A 20,308-nucleotide genomic window follows, 5' to 3' on the forward strand; every position below is an offset into this window, starting at 1 on the left:
TTATTCCCATTTCTACCTGTAGGGCTGACACTGGAGATGTTTTAAAAGCCCCACTGCACACTGTCAAAGCCTGCGCCTGAATCACATCCAGTTTCTTTATAAGAGACCTAGCTGCTGATCCATATACTATATTTCCATAATCCAATACAGATCTTACTAAAGCCACATACATTCTCTTCAACACTGAACAACTTGCTCCCCATTCCCTACCAGTCAAACATCTCATTACCTTTATTACTTTTTTACATTTCTCCTCAACTTTCCTGATATGGTTAGCCCATGGTAATCGTGAATCAAATATAACTCCCAAAAATTTAAATGATGCAACCCTTTCTAATTCAATCCCATACATCCTTAACTTCTTCCCTACTTCAATTCTTTTCCTGGTGAAAGATACAGTTTGAGTTTTTTTGACTGAAAATCTACATCCCCAGTCAGAACCCCACTCCACAACTTCATCAATTGCTTCTTGTAGTTTCCTGATTATATGCTCCATGTCCCTGCCTCTTTTCCACAAGGCCCCATCATCAGCAAACAGTGACCTACCTAAATCCATTGGTAGCTTTGTGAAAATATCATTGATCATAATGATGAAAAGTAAGGGGCTAATCACACTACCTTGAGGTGTGCCATTTCCCACTATGTACTGTTTTGATAATTCTGATCCAATCCGAACTTGAATTTTTCTACCAAACAAAAATCTTTAATCCAATTAAAAACTCTCCCACCAACCCCCATCTTGTGCAGTTTAATTAATAATCTTCCCTTCCACATCATATCATAGGCTTTTTCAATCTCAGAAAACACTGCAACTACTGATTCTTTATTTGCCTGGACCTTTCTTATTTCAGTCTCTAACCTTATCACTGAGTCCATGGAATTCCTTCCCTTCCTAAAACCACTCTGATAACTTGCCAGCATTCCCCTCTTCTCAAGCTCATACGATAACCTTTCTGTTATCATCTTTTCCATTATCTTGCATATATTTGAAGTTAATGCTATTGGTCTGTAGCTAGTGGGTTTTGACAGATCCTTGCCAGGTTTCCTTTTTGGAATTACAACTGCTTCTTTCCATGCACTTGGTAATCTGCCCTCCTCCCACACTCTGTTATAAAAATGCAGCAACTTCAAGAGCGCTCCTTCTCCTAGATTTTTTAGTATAACATAACATATCAGATCTTTCCCTGGGGAGGTTGGTCTTGATCTCTTTATCGCTCTCACCATTTCTGCCAAGGTAAGTGGATCATCAATTATATCATCAGTTTTTCCCCCTCCTGTTTAACATACCTGGGTGTTGACTCATTGTTCTTTCCCTTCTCCTTCTCCCTTCTTCAGACAAATTTTCTGAACTGTGTATCTGTGAAAAGGATTTGGCCATGATCTCAGCCTTATCCCTACTGGAGACTCCTATTTCCTCCTCAGATATCATTACTGGATATTCCCATTCCCTTCTATCTCCCCCCATCCTCTTAATCATTCCCCATATCTCTCCCACAAGTGTTGTTCTTCCTATTTTGTTGCAAAAACTCCTCCAACTTGCCGTTTTAGCTTGACATATAGTTCTTCTCACCATTGCCTGTGCCTTCTTATATTGAATCAAATGCTGCATATTATGGGTTCTTTTAACTAGCCTGAATGCTCTATTTCTGTTTTTTACAGCCTGACAACATTCCTCTGTCCACCATGGTACCAGTTTTCTACTCATCCTATTTTTACTCCTGGGTTTTGATCCTTCTGCTGCCATAATAATTGCTGAAGTCACCTGACTGCAATACCAATAGATCAGTAGTCACATATACTGAGGTACAGTGAATTTGTTTTGTTTCGGGTACCATCCAGACATGCATCATTCCATACCCAACAACAAGATGTCTATCAAAGCTAGTCCCATTTCCCTGGCAAATAGTTTCATGCTTTTTACACCTTTGCACTGTACTGCTGCTGCAAACTTCACATCATATTAGTCCGTGATAATAAATCTGACTCTAAATCACTGATTCTTTAAAAAACTATTCAAATTGTTCTTACTATTTTAATATTAAACAATTCAAAATACATGAACCACAACAAATAATTAAAAACTTTATAAAAATAGAAGTTAAATGCATTTTAGACCAACAGGTATTGGAGCAGAATTAGGCTATTTGGCCCAACAGGTCTGCTCCACTATTTCATCGTGGCTGATCCATTTTCCCCCTCAGCCCCAGTCTCCTGCCTTCTCCCCTTTTCCTTCTAATCTGAAAGTAAGGGATCCCTGCTTAACTGGACAGGGATTCCAAGCACATAACAGGTCAGGCTCCTGTGGGATTAGGGAATAAAATCCTCTGATATATCCCCACAGAACCTTAACGCCATGATGGAAAGGAGCTAGAAATGTGGAGTCTGGGATTTGCCTCCCTAGGTAAGGAATCACTGGGAACAAATCTGGCTGCTTCAACTTCCCAGGACTCCAGGCGAGCTGCCAGCCACCATTACCTGTACAGCTTCTGTCTGTCCTCGAGCTCCCTCTGACGATGCAACTGAAAGACGGGTAATGTGTCATCAATGGGTCGCTTAGCTGTGGTGAGAAGAGATTACAGGATCAAATTCACAGGCATGTTTGGCATTTCGTACTTACAGAAGCCGATATAACGTGCGCATGGTCTAACTGTAGCCTACACAGGGCTGCTGTTCCCTGTAGTATAAAGTGGTATCCATTGCTGATCCCTCGCCACCTCCCCAACCCTTCTCCCGCAGTCTCACCTGATCCTTCCCGGAGAGAGACACTGTCATTGTCACACAACCATCTGTAGCAGGGGAAGACGAGGCTCTCTCCCAAAGGCGTCTGTACCATCACGTAGCGGCAGAACCAATCGTCCCCCATCAGGAACTTCTCCTTGTCCAGTTGCACCCACCAGATGCAACCCAGGTTCTTCTCACTTTCCACCCCGTATTCATGCACCTGACCATTCAAATCAGAGGTCGCATCACAAAATAAGATGGTTAGCACAACATTATTACAGCCCGGAGCATTGGAGTTCGAAGTTCAATTCTGACACCGCCTGTAAGGAGACTCCCCGTAAGGCAGCATGGGTTTCACCCAGGTACTCCAGTTTTCTCTCATAGTCCAAGGAAGTTAAAAGGGTGATTGGCCATGGTAAGTTGTCCTGTGATTAGGCTACAGTTAAATCAGTGTGTTGGGCACATGGCCAAGTGGTTAAGGTGTTCGTCTAGTGATCTGAAGGTCGCCAGTTCGCGCCTCAGCTGTGGCAGCATGTTTGTGTCCTTGAGCAAGGCACTTAACCACACATTGCTCTAGTATCTGTGTGAGGAGTGGCGCCCCACACAGACTTCTAATCTGCGCCTTGTAAGGCATGAAAACCTAATATCTGGTCTGATGTTTTTATTTGTTTCTTTCTTAATTAACTAATTGGTAGTTTTTCCTACTAATGGGGGTTCTTTTAACATATATATACTTAGGGGAGGGTTCAATTACTTATGATATTATTAATTGGTATTTTTGAAAATTTAGTTGGGTTAAATATGCTATTAACTCTTTTTCTGCTTTATTATAGCATCTTATAACCGAATTTAAAGTTTTTTTTAGGGATTCTCTCAAGCAATGCTTTGTCTTAGTTTGGAGAAAATTAGAAGTCAAACATTTGAACCTATATTTGATTTTGAGAAAAGATGAGGTACATTTGCTCGTTATTATCATTTGAGTTAACTGATAGATTTCTTCCACGATCTAATTGTAAATTTTTGGTACTTTTTTTTCTTGCTGGCAGTTTGATGTTTATCTTTAGAAGCTTTTTGTATGACGCATGGCTCCGGGGTTGAACACCTAATGGGGTTTCCCCTCCACTTTTTCTTGCTTAGTAGGGGTTTTTTATTATCACCAAAACTTTTTCAATCTTTAAATAATGTTTCTCTTTCTTGAGACATTGTAAGTGTTGCTTACTTCGATGTACTCGTGTTGATTTTGGATAATAATAATAATAAAAAGATTTGAAAAGAAAGAAAGAAAGGCATGAAAATGTCGACACAGGCCTCTCAAGGTCTGAGTCGACGTTCCCTCCCCTCCCTAAATTGGTGGGTTACTGGGTGGCATAGCTTGTTGGGCAGGAAGGACCTGTTCCGTGAAGGTAGATAGATAGAAAGATAGACAGGAGTGAGCAGGAACCCTGAGAAGAGAATTTGGAGCATATTTAATCAGTCTGGGTTGTTCATATCTCTGGAGTTCTCCCCAAAAATCTTCTTGGATTTTACTTTATTTTTGCAATCACTGGAAGTGGATGCACATGGTAATGCCAGCATTTCTTGCCCATCCCTAATTGCTCCAGAGGGCCATTTAAGATTCAAACACACAAGCACACCAGGCCATGTAAGTGATTCAAATGAATTCTTCCAGAAATAGATTTTTTTAAAAACTGCAGATGCTGGAAATCTGAAATAAAATCAGAAAAAAAGGAAAAGCTCAGCAGGTCAGGCAGCAACTGCAGAGAGTGAAACCAGATTGATGTTCCATCCCGATCAGTCTAAGTCAGCCTCAGAAAAAAAGACATCATTTAGAACAAAGATGAAGAGAATTTCTTTTGCCAGAGGGAGATGAATCTGTGAGATTTATAGCCACAGAGAGCCGTAATATACTGTAATGTTGAACCAGGTTTGTGGGTCTGGCAAGTGAGATAGGAAATGCTGACTGCATTAATAGGTATATTCATTATTTATTTACAAACAATAAAAAATTCAACCAAACATTCATGTTCCTCAAATTACAGTAACTACAAAGCTGAATATTCAACAAACATACTTAGTTAAAAGCACAAGCAGTGCATACTTTCCCAAAGGTCATGAGTGCCACTTGCCTTTAAAAAAGGGAGTCAGAATATACCCAGGATATTTGAAACTGGACACTGGGCAGTTAACCAATTAGAAAAGCAGCCACAGTTTTTAAACGAACACAATCAAGGGAGTTTCATCAATAGAATAAGCCCCACAGGACATGCACAAGGGGCAATTTACAACAGAGTAACACACTGGAGCCAATTTACAGCAGGGGTAACACACCAGGGATAACTTACAACAGAGCAAACAGGAAGGATGTGGAGGCCATGGAGAAGGTGCAGAACAGATTCGCCGGGATGCCGCCTGGATTAGAGAGCGTGTGCTATTGATGAAGAAGTGTATTAATGAAGTTAAAGAGTTAATAAATGTTTTGCTGATTCTTTTTTAAGTATTAACGAAATAACACGTGTCTTGTCACATACTTGGGCCAGTTCCCCCACCGGACTTAGTCTGGTGAGGAGAGTGTGAGGACAACCAGCAGGACTAAAAAAAAACAAGCCCTGACAAAGGGCGGATGAGCTCCTTGTGAGCCAACGGCCATCTTCTGTGGAAGAGATTAAAGCCTCACCACGTGTCCACGAATCGTATGCTATGCACATAATTAGAAGAGACATGATGAACTTGGGCGTTGCACTGTGTGCCTGGACCTGCCCGAGGCCTCCGCCGAAGGAAGGGCCGAGCTCGAAGAAGCGGCCGCGGCTGGAGGCCGACACGGCCTCGGGCTTGGGTTCGGTGGGGCGGTGGCAGGCGGTGTCAAGGCAGCCATCGAGAACAAACTGGAGGGGAGGCTGTACTCGGTGCTGTCGCAAGATCAAAGAAGATGGAGGTGCATAGCTGCCAACCCTGCATTCCGGATGGCACCCACTGACTGACTGACTGACTGTCAATTACTTGTAACTGCAATGAAATATGTTGTCCTGGAGGTTTAAGCTTGTTCCTGTTTTATAACTAACTTGTAGTTGAAACTGTCTGAACTGTCTAAATTTATTTCTGATGTGTGATTAGGTCAGGTGACTTCTGTGTCAGGTGACTACTGGGTAGAATCGCTGTCTAGTACAATAAACTGTTGTCTTAATAGTAACCTTGAGGGGCACTGATAACAGGGAACTGATTCAGCATGACGGTTAAAGATGTTGTAATCACAATGAGTGACCTTGTCCAGAATGACTATAAAATAAGCTGTATCTGTAGTATTATCAGAGATCCTGGGAAGGTCCAGTTGGTAAGAGGTTGAGTCTTGCCCACTGTAAATCTCGGATCTCTCGCCGGCTGAAGTTGTAATAAAGAAGAAATGGTTGATTGAAATTATACAGTGTCTGATTTGACTTAATTCCACATTTGGTGCCGTGATTCGGATCCCGATACTGTATAGCCTTTAGCTGATAGTGCCGGATTAACCTAGTAACAAAAGTAGTATATGCTACGGGCCCAGCATTTTCGAGGGCCCCGCACTAAATGCTTGCAAGTTGCAGTCTGGTGAAATCGGCATCTCACCGTATTCTCACGACGATCTAGCAACGCTGTTGTTTTCATGTCGAGAGAGCTGCTTTCAGTCGAAGCAAGCAGCTGAAGAAGAGAGTGGAAGAATTTGGGTAGAAAAAATCATTTTTTAAACACTGCTCGGGGAGAATGGTCTGCACTGCGCAGGCGTGTGATGTAGCGTGCCAAGGTTTAAAAAGCAGACCACCATATACAGCGGCCATCGTTGTAGCGGCCATCATCGGAGTGGACTGAGTCAGAGTGGGACGGCTTTGGCTCAACAGGCTTCCGCGAGAACAGGCAAAGGCCAGGGTAGGTTCCGGTAAGTTTTTTTGTTCAGATTGTTTAGAGTAGAGAGAATGTCAGGCAGGATGTTGCATTGCTCCTCTTGCAGGACGTGGGAAGTCAGGGAGCCCTCCGGTGTCCCTGACAACAACACCTGCAAGAAGTGCATCCAGCTGCAGCTCCTGACAAACCGCGTTAGGGAACTGGAGCAGGAGCTGGATGACCTGCGGATCACTCGGGAGAAAGAGGAGATTATAGATAGTAGCTACAGGGAGGTAGTTACGCCAAAGGAGCAGAGGACAGGAAATTGGGTCACTGTCAGCTGAGGGAAGAGGAAAGGGCAGGCAGAGCAGGGTGCCCCTGTGGCCATTCCCCTCAACAACAAGTATACTGCATTGGATACTGTTGGGGGGGGCGATGACTTACCTGGGACAAGCTGCAGTAGCCAGATCTCTGGCACTGAGTCTGGCTCTGCAGTGCAGAAGGGAGGGGGGGAAAAGAGGAGAGCGGTAGTGATAGGGGACTTGATAGTTAGAGGTACAGATAGGAGGTTCTGTGGTCGTGACAGAGAATCCAGGATGGTTTGTTGCCTCCTGGGTGCCAGGGTCAAGGATGTCTCTGACCGATTGCATGACATTCTGAAGTGGTAGGGTGATCAGCCAGATGTCGTGGTGCACATCGGTACCAATGACATATCAAGGAAGAGTGAGGAGGTCCTGGAGAGTGAGTATAGAGAGCTTGGTAGGAAGTTGAAAAGCAGGACTTCGAGGGTGGTAATCTCAGGATTGCTACCTGTGCTACGTGCCAGTGAGGGTAGGAATAGGATGCTCTGCAGGATGAACAAGTGGCTGAGGAACTGGTGTAGGGAGCAGGGTTTCAGATTTCAGGATAATTGGGACCTCTTCTGGGGCAGGTGGGACCTGTACAAGAGATACGGGTTACACTTGAACTACAGGGGGACCAATATCCTTTCAGGGAGGTTTGTTAATGCTATTGGGGAGGCTTTAAACTAGATTTGCAGGGGGATGGGAACCAGAGTGCCAGAGCTGACAGTGTGGCTGGGGTGAAAATAAATGATGTTAAAAGTTCAAGCAAATCTGCTAACAGAAAGGTTGTGAGTGGTGGTAAAAATCTTCTGAGGTGTATATATTTCGATGCTAGGAGTATTGCGGGGAAAGCGGATGAGTTGAGGGCGTGGATTGACACGTGGAATTATGACGTTATAGCAATTAGTGAAACTTGGCTACAGGAGGGGCAGGACTGGCAGCTTAATATTCCAGGGTTCCAATGTTTCAGATGTGATCGAGGCAGAGGAATGAAAGGTGAGGGAGTAGCATTGCTTGTTAGGGAAAATATTACAGCAGTGCTCAGGCAGGACAGATTAGAGGGCTTGTCTACTGAGTCCTTATGGGTGGAGCTGAGAAACAGGAAAGGTATGGCCACATTAGTGGGATTGTATTACCGACCACCCAATAGTCAACGAGAATTGGAAGAGCAAATCTGCAGAGAGATAGCAGGCAACTGCAGGAAACATAAAGTTGTGGTGGTAGGGGATTTTAATTTTCCATATATTGATTGGGTCTCCCATACTGTTAGGGGTCTAGATGGTTTAGAGTTTGTAAAATGTGTTCAGGAAAGTTTTCTAAATCAATATATAGAGGGACCAACTAGAGGGGATGCAATATTGGATCTCCTGTTAGGAAACGAGTTAGGACAAGTGACAGAAGTCTGTGTAGGGGAGCACTTTGGTTCCAGTGATCATAACACCATTAGTTTCAACTTGATCATGGACAAGTATAGATCTGGTCCTAGGATTGAGGTTCTTAATTGGAAGAAGGCCAAATTTGAAGAAATGAGAAAGGATCTAAAAAGCGTGGATTGGGACAGGTTGTTCTCTGGCAAGGATGTGATCGGTAGGTGGGAAGCCTTCAAAGGAGAAATTTTGAGAGTGCAGAATTTGTATGTTCCTGTCAGGATTAAAGGCAAAGTGAATAGGAATAAGGAACCTTGGTTCTCAAGGGATATTGCAACTCCGATAAAGAAGAAGAGGGAGTTGTATGACATGTATAAGAAGCAGGGAGTAAATAAGGTGCTTGAGGAGTATAAGAAGTGCAAGAAAATACTTAAGAAAGAAATCAGGAAGGCTAAAAGAAGACATGAGGTTGCCTTGGCAGTCAAAGTGAAGGATAAACCAAAGAGCTTTTACAGGTATATTAAGAACAAAAGGATTGTAAGGGATAAAATTGGTCCTCTTCAAGATCAGAGTGGTCAGCTATGTGCGGAACCAAAGGAAATGGGGGAGATCTTAAATAGGTTTTTTGCGTCTGTATTTACTAAGGAAACTGGCATGAAGTCTATGCAATTAAGGGAAACAAGTAGTGAGATCATGGAAACTGTACAGATCGAAAAGGAGGAGGTCCTTGCTGTCTTGAGGAAAATTAAAATGGATAAATCCCCGGGACCTGACAGGGTGTTCCCTCGGACCTTGAAGGAGACTAGTGTTGAAATTGCAGGGGCCCTGGCAGAAATATTTAAAATGTCGCTGTCTACAGGTGAGGTGCCGGAGGATTGGAGAGTGGCTCATGTTGTTCCATTGTTTAAAAAAGGATCGAAAAGTAATCCGGGAAATTATAGGCCAGTAAATTTAACGTCGGTAGTAGGTAAGTTATTGGAGGGAGTACTAAGAGACAGAATCTACAAGCATTTGGATAGACAGGGACTTATTAGGAGAGTTAACATGGCTTTGAGCATGGTAGGTCATGTTTGAGCAATCTACTGGAGTTTTTCGAGGAGGTTACCAGGAAAGTGGATGAAGGGAAGGCAGTGGATATTGTCTACATGGACTTCAGTAAGGCCTTTGACAAGGTCCCGCATGAGAGGTTAGTTAGGAAAATTCAGTCGCTAGGTATACATGGAGAGGTGGTAAATTGGATCATACATTGGTTCAATGGAAGAAGCCAAAGAGTGGTAGTAGAGAATTGCTTCTCCGAGTGGAGACCTGTGACTAGTGGTGTGCCACAGGGATCAGTGCTGGGTCCATTGTTATTTGGACCAGAAGGGGAAGTCAGCTTAATTTGTCCAGTATGTCCGGAGTACTATTCAAGTGTATGGGGCTACTACTAACAACCTATTTGGGCTATGTTATATGATTCTATCCCCAAAAGAGAAAGGTAAATGGTTGCAACAAATGAGTGATGATACAGGATCGGTTCCGACTCAGGAGGATTTGGAAGGAAAAGTCCCTGATCGTGATAGTCGGACTAATCATTTGATTCAAGCACTGGAGCAAGCCCTTCAACAACCAGTAAATATTAACGGGGTGCTGGAGTGCAAGCCCAAACCTGGAGAGACAGGAAGTGAGTATTGGGAACGTTTTGTTGCCTGTTACGGAACGTTTGCTAGTGATTCAGCTTTTAACCAGGGACAAGGTTCACCCCTGTTTAATGCTGTGTTATTGTAGTGTGTTCCTCCCAGTGTTGCAGATATGATCCAGACTAACAATGTGGATTGGTCTGACAATACTCGAACCCAGATGAGACGAGCTGTTGTTTATTATTGGAACGGTCAGGGTGAGTCCAAGTCACGTTCCATTCCAAACCCCAAGTCCTGCAACTATTTTGAGTTGATACCTGCAGCCGCCTGAGTATTTACAATAATGGATGTACAACATGCATTTTTTGCTGTTCCAATACATCCAGACGCACAGGGTGGAAAGGTACGGTCGGGCGGGATCTGGTGTGTGTGTCCGCCCTTGCCTGGGTGCCGGGTTCACCGCAGAAGAACGATCGTATCTGGAACGGAGGGGTCACAGTCGGTGACCTCAGAAGTCATTACAAAGGGCTCGCCCGAAAGCTAACTGCGAGGAATATCGAAGGTCTGTTTGGAATCCGATTTGCATATTCATTCGTTCTCTCTCCTCCCCGCCCCAACGGCACAACAGCGATTACTGTGAACTGAACTGAACTTTGCGTCATTTGAAACTGGTCATTTACCCCTAGACTGCGATAGAGCTTGATTGATCCTATTATCCTAGTTCTGTGTACATGTGTGTTTTATCATTGCTAAACTGTTGCATTTATATCCTTTTGATTAGAGTACTGTGTTACTTATTTCTTTAATAAAACTTTCTTAGTTCCAGTAATCCAGACTCCAACTAAGTGGTCCATTTCTGCTGGTTTGGCAACCCAGTTACGGGGTATGTAACATATGTCAAACATACTTTTCAGCCCGCCGTCATTCGCAAGCTCGAGGAGTTGATCTCCTTCCCGCGCTGACATGGATGACGCGCGGGTAATGACCTCGCGTGCGTTCCAGCTCAACAGAGGGCGTGACAGGGAATGAAGAAAGGTGCAGCTGGCTCGGATCGCCAAATCATATCGCTTCCTCGCGGCCCGGTGGTTGGGGACCGCTGTCTTAATGCATGTATGCATTTCTAAATGACAATAAAAGAGGATTGAGTGTCCTCATAATCTAAAGAAAAACCCATGATTAGTAATGCCCTATATGTTTGCCATTTATTCGAGGCTCTTCGGCTCCCCTTCCAAGTAGCTATCATTGAATGCGCCGCACATACACGAGCTACTGATGAGGTGTCCCAGGGAAACGCTAGGGCGGATGAGGCGGGAACACAAGCAGCTCTCCACCAGCCGCTTATTATACCAATGGGGAGTAAACAGGTTCAAACGCCACAGCAAACGGGTATGCCAGACACGGGGGAAATTAGTGCATTTCAGGGGGACGCCCCTGCTGAGGTAAACCAGTTCTGGTCTTAGATGGGATGCCACTATGATAAAAACACCCAATTGTGGCTGACCCCTGCGGTTCAAATATCATTTTACCTGTCTTGATTTATTATGTGCACAACTGTACCCACCTGGGCAAGGAGGGAATGGTAACCACATTATTACAATCCTGGTGGCACCCTAATTCCCAATCAGCAGCTGAAAAACAGACGAAGGCATGCCTATTATGTAAAAAGGCAAATACTGGGAAAAGGATACCTTGTTTTCCCGGGAACACCCCCTTGCCAGGTGGACCTTTTTCTTGTCTGCAACTTGATTTTACTGAACTACCTAGAGTACATTGTTAGAAATATTGCTTGGTATTAGTAGACAATACCAAGCAATATTTCTCGCAATACCAAGCAATATTTCTCGTGAAACGAGGCGGGGAGGGGGGGGTGCTTATTCCGAGAATTCATAAATCTCACAGGTAACCTGTCACTACTATTCAGGGGTACTCCTTCTAAGGACACTCCTGATTCCACACGTTGGGGTAACCTGGCACATATCCAACAAACTGACTGTCTTACTTGTCCTGCATATGTGTGGCACAGAGAAAGGAAGACTTGTTTGGAGACCTGGGATACATAGTACAAAAAGTAGCACTAGCACATTCATCATGATATTATTTTCCCTCTGTTTCCATTATCCTTCTTCTGACGAGTTTACAGTCAGTCCGATGAATCCACCTCGGTTGCCCTTCCACCTTCACAGCCGTGGGTGAGGTCAGCAGCACCTGATAGGGTTCTTTCCACCGAGTGTCCAACTTCTTTCTGTCCCAATTCTTTATCAAGAGAAAGACCCCAGGATTAACAGTGGGATAGTCCCCGTTAGTTTGATCCTCGTCCTCTTGGTGGGCCTGGCGAACCTGCGAATGCAAACTTTGGGAAATTTTGGTAGTTTACACAAATATTTTCCCATTTCCTCCCCTAGAATACGCATATCTATTTTATCAGGGAGGGGACGAGTTAACCCTGGTGTCCATGGGGTACGCACAGGCTTTCCATAGATGATTTCTGCTGGGGATAATCCAGTTCTAGTCGAGGGTGTAACTCTCATATGGAATAATGCCAAAGGTAAAACCTTAAACCAGGTTAGTCTAATTTCTTGCATAAGTTTATTTAGCTTATTCTTTAAGGTTCCATTTGCTCGTTCCACTATACCAGCTGCTCTTGGATGGTGAGCACAGTGAAATTGCTGTTTTATTGCCAGTTCTTTACCGATTTTCTCACTTATCTTAGCAATAAAATGAGGTCCACTGTCTGACCTTATTGATTCGGGTAATCCATAACGGGGAATCACTTCTCTTAAAAATATTTTTACAACCATCATAGCAGTATTATCAGTAGAGGCTATATCCACTACTGATGGTTGTAAAAATATTTTTAAGAGAAGTGATTCCCCGTTATGGATTACCCGAATCAATAAGGTCAGACAGTGGACCTCATTTTATTGCTAAGATAAGTGAGAAAATCGGTAAAGAACTGGCAATAAAACAGCAATTTCACTGTGCTCACCATCCAAGAGCAGCTGGTATAGTGGAACGAGCAAATGGAACCTTAAAGAATAAGCTAAATAAACTTATGCAAGAAATTGGACTAACCTGGTTTAAGGTTTTACCTTTGGCATTATTCCATATGAGAGTTACACCCTCGACTAGAACTGGATTATCCCCAGCAGAAATCATCTATGGAAAGCCTGTGCGTACCCCATGGACACCAGGGTTAACTCGTCCCCTCCCTGATAAAATAGATATGCGTACTCTAGGGGAGGAAATGGGAAAATATTTGTGTAAACTACCAAAATTTCCCAAAGTTTGCATTCGCAGGTTCGCCAGGCCCACCAAGAGGACGAGGATCAAACTAACGGGGACGATCCCACTGTTAATCCTGGGGACTTTCTCTTGATAAAGAATTGGGACAGAAAGAAGTTGGACACTCGGTGGAAAGAACCCTATCAGGTGCTGCTGACCACACCCATGGCTGTGAAGGTGGAAGGGCAACCGAGGTGGATTCATCGGACTGACTGTAAACTCGTCAGAAGAAGGATAATGGAAACAGAGGGAAAATAATATCATGATGAATGTGCTAGTGCTACTTTTTGTACTATGTATCCCAGGTCTCCAAACAAGTCTTCCTTTCTCTGTGCCACACATATGCAGGACAAGTAAGACAGTCAGTTTGTTGGATATGTGCCAGGTTACCCCAACGTGTGGAATCAGGAGTGTCCTTAGAAGGAGTACCCCTGAATAGTAGTGACAGGTTATCTGTGAGATTTATGAATTCTCGGAATAAGCACCCCCCCTCCCTGCCTCGTTTCAGATCGATGGTGAGTATCAGGGTGTAACATAACCCAGAATTGTGGGTGTCTCTGTTTTAAGGGATGGTATTTACGTATACCCACAGAAGGGGCTGAGGGACCTCCTATAGAACTTACCCCATACTCCGAGAAAGGTAAATGGAACTTGTTATTGCCGAACTGGAGGAATAGAGGAAACATTTTTGGGAAATAGCTCCTGTACAGAAATTAGGACTGATCCCCCTCCGTTTGCTGTTAATGGAACTTATTGGGTATGTGGTAAGAAGCCATATCTATCCATGGCTCTCAGGGCCTTATGATGACAAGGGAACTGTCACGACGAGAAATTGGACAGGTTGTTGCTACTTTGCTTATGTAGTACCTTCTATATATTCATTAGCCAATATTTCTCATCATACTCAGCTAGAACGGAATAGGAGAGGAATTACAGAAAGTGAGAGATTTTGGATGATAGTTTTTCCTTTTTTATGGGACAGCCCGAAATTCGCGAGAAATAATCATGTTGGCAGCTGCACTAGAGGAGTTGGCGAATAGTACTGCTGAGGTTTTAACTGATGTCCAGACCCAGATTAAGGATTTAACTACTGAAATATTAGCTCTGAGGATGGCAGTTTTACAGAATAGGATGGCATTGGATTTATTGCTAGCAGAGAAAGGAAGGACATGTGCTGTCATAGGAAAGGAATTCTGTGATTATATTCCAGATGAGCCTTCTAATATTACAAATCTATCTCAGCATATCACTCAGGAAATCCAGAAAATTAAGGGAATCAGAGAAAAGATGCTAAACTAGTTTTGTTTAGTTTAGTCTAGTTTTGCTTAGCTTAATTTAGTGTTTTTTTTTTTAGTTTGGAGGTTTATTCCCCATTTATCTTTTACCATGTTCAATTATATTTAGAATTGGGGAGATCTAACATACCTGTACTATCAGCAATTTTATATTTGCAAATGCTAGCTATTAATAATGTAATCCCATTCTCTGTTTATCAATATTATTATGTTTATAATTTTGAAAATTAATAAAAAGACTGGAAAAGAGAAAAGATGCATGGGTTGACCAATGGTAAGGGAACCTGGCCTTGGCCTTTTAACATTTTTGGAGACTTTTGGGGAACACTTCTGCATGTAGCGATGATAATAGTTTTAATTATAGCCATAGTAATTTTTATAAGATGTGTTAGTCCCCTTCTTATAGTTTGTTGTAGGCATGATGGATTACTTTAAATTTTATCATCAAATGATAAAAGGAGGGAATGATGAAGAATTGCATTAATGAAGTTAAAGAGTTAATAAATGTTCTGCTGATTCTTTTTAAGTGTTAGCAAAATAACACGTCTTGTCACTTACCTGTAACTGCAATGAAATATGTTGTCCTAGCGGTTTAAGCTTGTTCCTGTTCTATAATGAACTTGTAGTTGAAACTTTCTGAACTGTCTAAATTTGTTTCTGATGTGTGATTAACTTATGGGTAGAATCGCTGTTTGGTACAATAAACTATTGTCTTAATAGTAACCTTGAGGGGAACTGATAACAGGGAACTGATTCAGCATGACGGTTAAAGATGTTGTAATCACAATGAGTGACCTTGTCCACAATGACTACAAAATAAGCTGTATCTGTAGTATTATCAGAGATCCTGGGAAGGTCCGGTCGGTAAGAGCTTGAGTCTTGCCAACTGTAGATCTCGGATCTCTCGCTGGCTGAAGTTGTAATAAAGAAGAAACGGTTGATTGAAATTATCCGGTATCTGATTTGACAGAATTCCATACTATAAGGGGAAGTTAACTACGGAGAAGGCGCAGAACATGTTGTGACTGATTTCAGATTTAGATTTATTTATTGAATGTATATCGAAACACACAGTGAAATGCGTCATTTGTGCTACAGCCAAGGATGCCCTGGGGGCAATCCACAGGTGTCGAAACACATCCACATTTCTATCAAGTCACCCTTCGCCCTCCTTCATTCCAAAGGGAAAAGCCCAAGGTGAAAAGCAGAGATGTTTTTTAAACGAGGGGTTGAGTGGTCCACTGCAACTTTTATTTACAGACATAATTATTGAGTACTACAACACAAAAACAGGCCATTCAGTCCTTCTAGTGCTTGTCGGCCTGGTTTTCTGCCTAGCTAGTTCAAACTACCTGCACCCAGACGTTAGCCCTAGGTAGCTATCCAAACGTCTCTTAAATGTTGCAACTGAACCCATCTCTAACACTTCCGCTGATAGCTCGCTTCACACACGAGATGTCCCTGAGTGAAGTTACCTCTCAGATTCTCCTTCAATATTTTACCTTCTACCCTCAACCTATGACCTCTAGTGCTAGTCATTCAGCCCGAGGGGGAAAACCCCTCAATATCTTGTATGCTTTGTAAGATCTCCCTCACTCCCATATGTTCCAGGGAATAAATTTCTTATTAACTCATATGAAATACTGGAGGAACCCAGCGGGTCAGACAGCATCAATGGAGAGGTATAAGCAGTCGAAGTTACTGGCCAAATCCCTTCATCAGGTCTGGAGAGGGAGGGAGAAAGCAGAATGAATAGGTATTGGGGGGGGGGGGCGGGGAGAGATGGGAGGTGAGACCAGGCGAGAGGAAAGATAGGTGGTGTGGTAGGGGAGAAAGGGAAAAGTTGAGAGGAGATCTGTTGAAAAGGTCACTGTCACGGTCCCGATCTGTTGTTCCCTGGTTCCCTTTAAATTTCCTTTGTGTCACGATTGGGACCACCGACTCCTTGTTTTCCTTTAATTCATTGTTTCCCCGTGTTTCTTGGGAAGAGTCGCGGCTCCGCGTCCCACGTCCCGGGAAGAGTCATAGAGGGAGGTGCTGGGAGCAAGGGTGGACCCAAATGCAAGACACAAAAACACTATGTTCGTTGCAAGGAGAGCAAAGCAGGAGCAGGAATAGCGTACTGGACAAGGACACAGGCCTTGGACTAGGCTGGGACTAAGGGTCTGGGCTAGGACTCGGAATCACAGACCGCCAGGGCCAGGACTTGATACACCTGGAGCCGCCGGGGCCAGGACTTGATACTTGGAGCCGCCGGGGCCAAGAACTCTTCTTAATCACAGGACAGACCCAGCCACAGGACATAAAACGTAGAGCCGGGAATCCTCGTTAGCACAGGACGGAGTCGGGACTCTAATTGACACGGACCCTTCCAGGGTACAGGGCTAGGACCCCTTTTAGACGCACGACATGGATACGGAGACCACACAACGATGAACAGAACTATAACTGGGCTCAAGTAAGCTCCAAGCCGCGGCGACCTCTTGACTCAACCCCAGTGGGTTAAATTTGACTGACCCGTACTGACAGGGGAAGGCGACTTACTGGCACTTGCTTCGGGAGGAGACTAAGCTTGCTCCGGCTAGATAATACTGACTCGCAGTACCTTTGGTGATTTTGTTAACGCTCTCGCGCTGAACGGCTGAAAACCGAAGACGTATAAACTGCCGGTTCAGCTGAGAGTAAATTGCCTCCAATCACCAAGCCCGAGGGACAAGGGAAAACAGGGAACCAACGGGAAACGGAGTCAACGGTCCGGATCGTAACACAAACAAAGTAAATTTAAAGGGAACCCGATCCGGACCATGATAGGAAGAGACCCGGCTCTGTGTCCTGTGTCCAAGAAAGAGGCCCAAGTCTGGGTCCCGAGTCCCAGGCCAAGACCAGGCCCTAAATCCCAGTCTAAGTCCACGGTCCGAGCCCAACTCCAGCCATGCATATTCCCACTTCCGCTTCATTCATTCCTTGCTGTTTCTCTGTACAACCCCTGCTTTCCTAGTAACTATTACTAAACTCTATTTTTGTTAACGTTACTAAACGTGTTTGTCATGCATTTGGGTCCACCCGTGCACCGCACTTGTGACAGTCGCGGTCTGAAGACGAAGGAATCTGATAGGAGAAGAGAGTGGGCTATGAAGGAAATGGGAGGAACTTAGAGAAATCGATGTTCAGGTTGCAGGCTACCCAGAATGAATATGAGGTGTTGTTGCTCCAATAAATTTCTGTGTCCTTGGACATCCCGCCGTTGCTGGACGTTGACCTGACTCACTCTCCACCCGGACGGTCAATGTCACTGGACACGTCAATAACCAGCGCTCTCGGCCGAGCCCGCGCTCGCTTTAACAACAGACCCCAGGGCTCCGAAGCAAAGTTCAGGAAGCGGCGAGGAGAGGTGCGCACAGAAGAGGGGTCGAGATCCTCACCTGTTGACACCCACTGTTGGTCTGGTCGGAATCTCACGGATAAACTGCAATAGGGGGTGTCACTTCCCGCAGAACTTTTTCAAGGACGATCATTGCCAAGGGAAAACTTTGTAGCCAGTGCTGAGGTTATTATTGGGTATTATTGTTACCCCGCTGTCTTTACAGACAGCCACGCCCTCTCCCCCCATTTCTCTCCACACACACACTCTCTCTTGCCACTCTCAAGTTCAAAGTAAATTTATTATCAAAATACACATAGATCACGATTTGCAACCCGGAGGTTCATTTTCTTGCGGGCATACCCAATACATCCGTAATAGAATGATAACCATGATAGAATCAACTTGAGAGTTCAACCAGTGTGCAAAAGACACCAAAGAAAGGAATGATAATAAGTAATAAATAGCGAGAGCATGAGATGAAGAGTCCTCCACACTCGCTCTCTACTTATTCTCTCCTCACACACTCTGTGCTCTCTCACTCTCTCCGCATATTTTGTTCTCTTTTCCCTCTCTCTTCTCACATTCTCTCTCCATACTCTCTCGCCTCTTTCTTCTCTCTCCCCACGCGCACACGCTCCCTCACATACTCAGTTTCTCTCTCCCCCACACAGACTTTCTCTTACACACTCCCATGTACTCTCCCTCTCTCCGCACGCACAGACCATCTCCCGCCATATACAAACTAGCTCCCACACACTCTGTCAATGCACACTTTTTTCTCTGCACTCGCACATACACTCTGTCCTCAGATACACACTCCCCTCCTCTCCTCTCCACACTCTCTCAACATTCCCCCTCTCAAACGTTTACAATCTCCGCTTCTTCCTCGGGTCCTATCGTCCCCTCCCCCTCAGACACAAATCTCTTATATCCTCGCTGGCAATCATATATTCTTCCTCTCTCCCTTTCCCTCTCCCCCTCCATCCCTCCCTCCCACTTTCGCTCCCTTCCCCCTCACACTTACGCTCCCCCTCTCCAGGTCATCGTACAGCCACTGGTCGAGGAGAGTTCTCTTGCTGGACCCTCGTTCTCCCACTAGAGTGACATAGACGTAGTCGTTGCTTCCCGAGTATTCTGACGTTCCAGTGGCTACCGTGACCCTGTAGGTGACCATCTCTCCTGTCCAGGTGAGGAGACGCGGAGCCAGCACTCGGAGTCCAGTTACAGACAAACACTTTACCTGGTGGGGCGGCGCACTTTATATAAATAACAGCCGCCTGTTGGGGCACTGCCAACCACTCTGTGGTTTGTGGGATTGGCTCGCGTTCCTTTGGAAGTTGCCGCTACCAGTTCCGACTCCGTCATCTTCAGTACGGGACTGGAAACAGACAGCTTCCCAGCCGCCAAACTGAACCGGTGACTCTCGCAACTCGGACAGACCGAAAAGGGTAGGTCAAGGAAAGGGTAGAAAGTGGGCACAGCAGTTGGTGCTTCTGCCTCAGAAATCCAGAGACACATGTTCGATCCCCACTTCCGGCGCTGTGTGTGTATGTGTGTTTTTATCCTTCTTTGCACGTGTGTGTTGGTTGTGTATGTCTGTGCTATGCATTTTGTGTGTGGCTGTGTATGTGCGTTGTGCGTTTGCTGTGTGTGCATTTGTGTTTTTTTCTGTGTGTGGCGGTAGTGTGTGTATGTATTTGTGTGCCTGTGTGTTTGTGTGTCTGTTCTGTCCTTTGTGTACATACGTATTGTGTGATTTTGTGTGCGTTTATGTCTGGGTTGTGCATTTTGTGTGCCTGTGTGTTGTGCATGTGTTTGTGTGTAGTGTGTGTGTGTGTGTGTGGGGGGGGGGGCGCATGTTGAGTGTGTCTGTGCATAGGCATGTGCGTATATGTCTGTGTGGTGTGCTTTGTGAGCGTGTGTGTGGGTTTGTGTAACAGTATGCAGAATACAGTGTCACAGTTACAAAGAAAGTGCAGTGCAGGCAGACAATAAAGTACACGGTCTATAACAAATCTTTTTATTTATTACGTATTTATTTATTGAGATACAGCACAGCAGATGCTCTTCTGGTCCTTCTGGTGCCACGTCATCCAGCAATTCCCCGATTTAACCCCAGCCTAATCACAGGGCAATTTACACTGTCCAATTCACCTACAAACTGGTACGTCTTTGGACTATGAGAAGACACTGGAGTACCCGTGGGTCACAGGGAGGACATAGAAACTCCTCACAGGCAGTGGCGGGAATTGAACCAGGGACATTTGTACTGTAATGTGTTGTGCTAACCACCATACTACCATGCTGACCCAAAGTAGACTGTGAGGTTAACAGCTGATCTTATTGTACCTGTGAGCAGTTCAATAGACTTGTAACAGCTGGATAGATGCTGTCCTTGAGCCTGGTGGGACGCTTTCCTGAGGCAATGTGAAGTGTAGACAGGAGTAGCAGTAGTTGTGTGATC

The 20,308-nt window shown here is 44.5% G+C and overlaps 1 protein-coding gene across 1 annotated transcript in view; it reads right to left on the bottom strand.

The window, feature by feature from the left end:
- Positions 1-19,023, bottom strand: part of LOC140197850 (polyunsaturated fatty acid 5-lipoxygenase-like) — an 83,442-nt gene extending 64,419 nt beyond the window's left edge. Inside the window, exons 1-3 of the mRNA XM_072258370.1 lie at positions 18,869-19,023; positions 2,743-2,941; positions 2,476-2,557 (exon numbers count right to left, since the gene is read on the bottom strand). Of these exons, the coding sequence (XP_072114471.1) occupies positions 2,476-2,557; positions 2,743-2,941; positions 18,869-19,018 (431 nt within the window). The 5' untranslated portion in view covers positions 19,019-19,023. The remainder of the gene's footprint in view (positions 1-2,475; positions 2,558-2,742; positions 2,942-18,868) is intronic.
- Positions 19,024-20,308: the final 1,285 nt, after the last annotated feature.

This window comes from Mobula birostris, chromosome 5 (assembly GCF_030028105.1).
Source record: "Mobula birostris isolate sMobBir1 chromosome 5, sMobBir1.hap1, whole genome shotgun sequence".
In the NCBI taxonomy this organism is placed as follows: Eukaryota; Metazoa; Chordata; class Chondrichthyes; order Myliobatiformes; family Myliobatidae; genus Mobula; species Mobula birostris.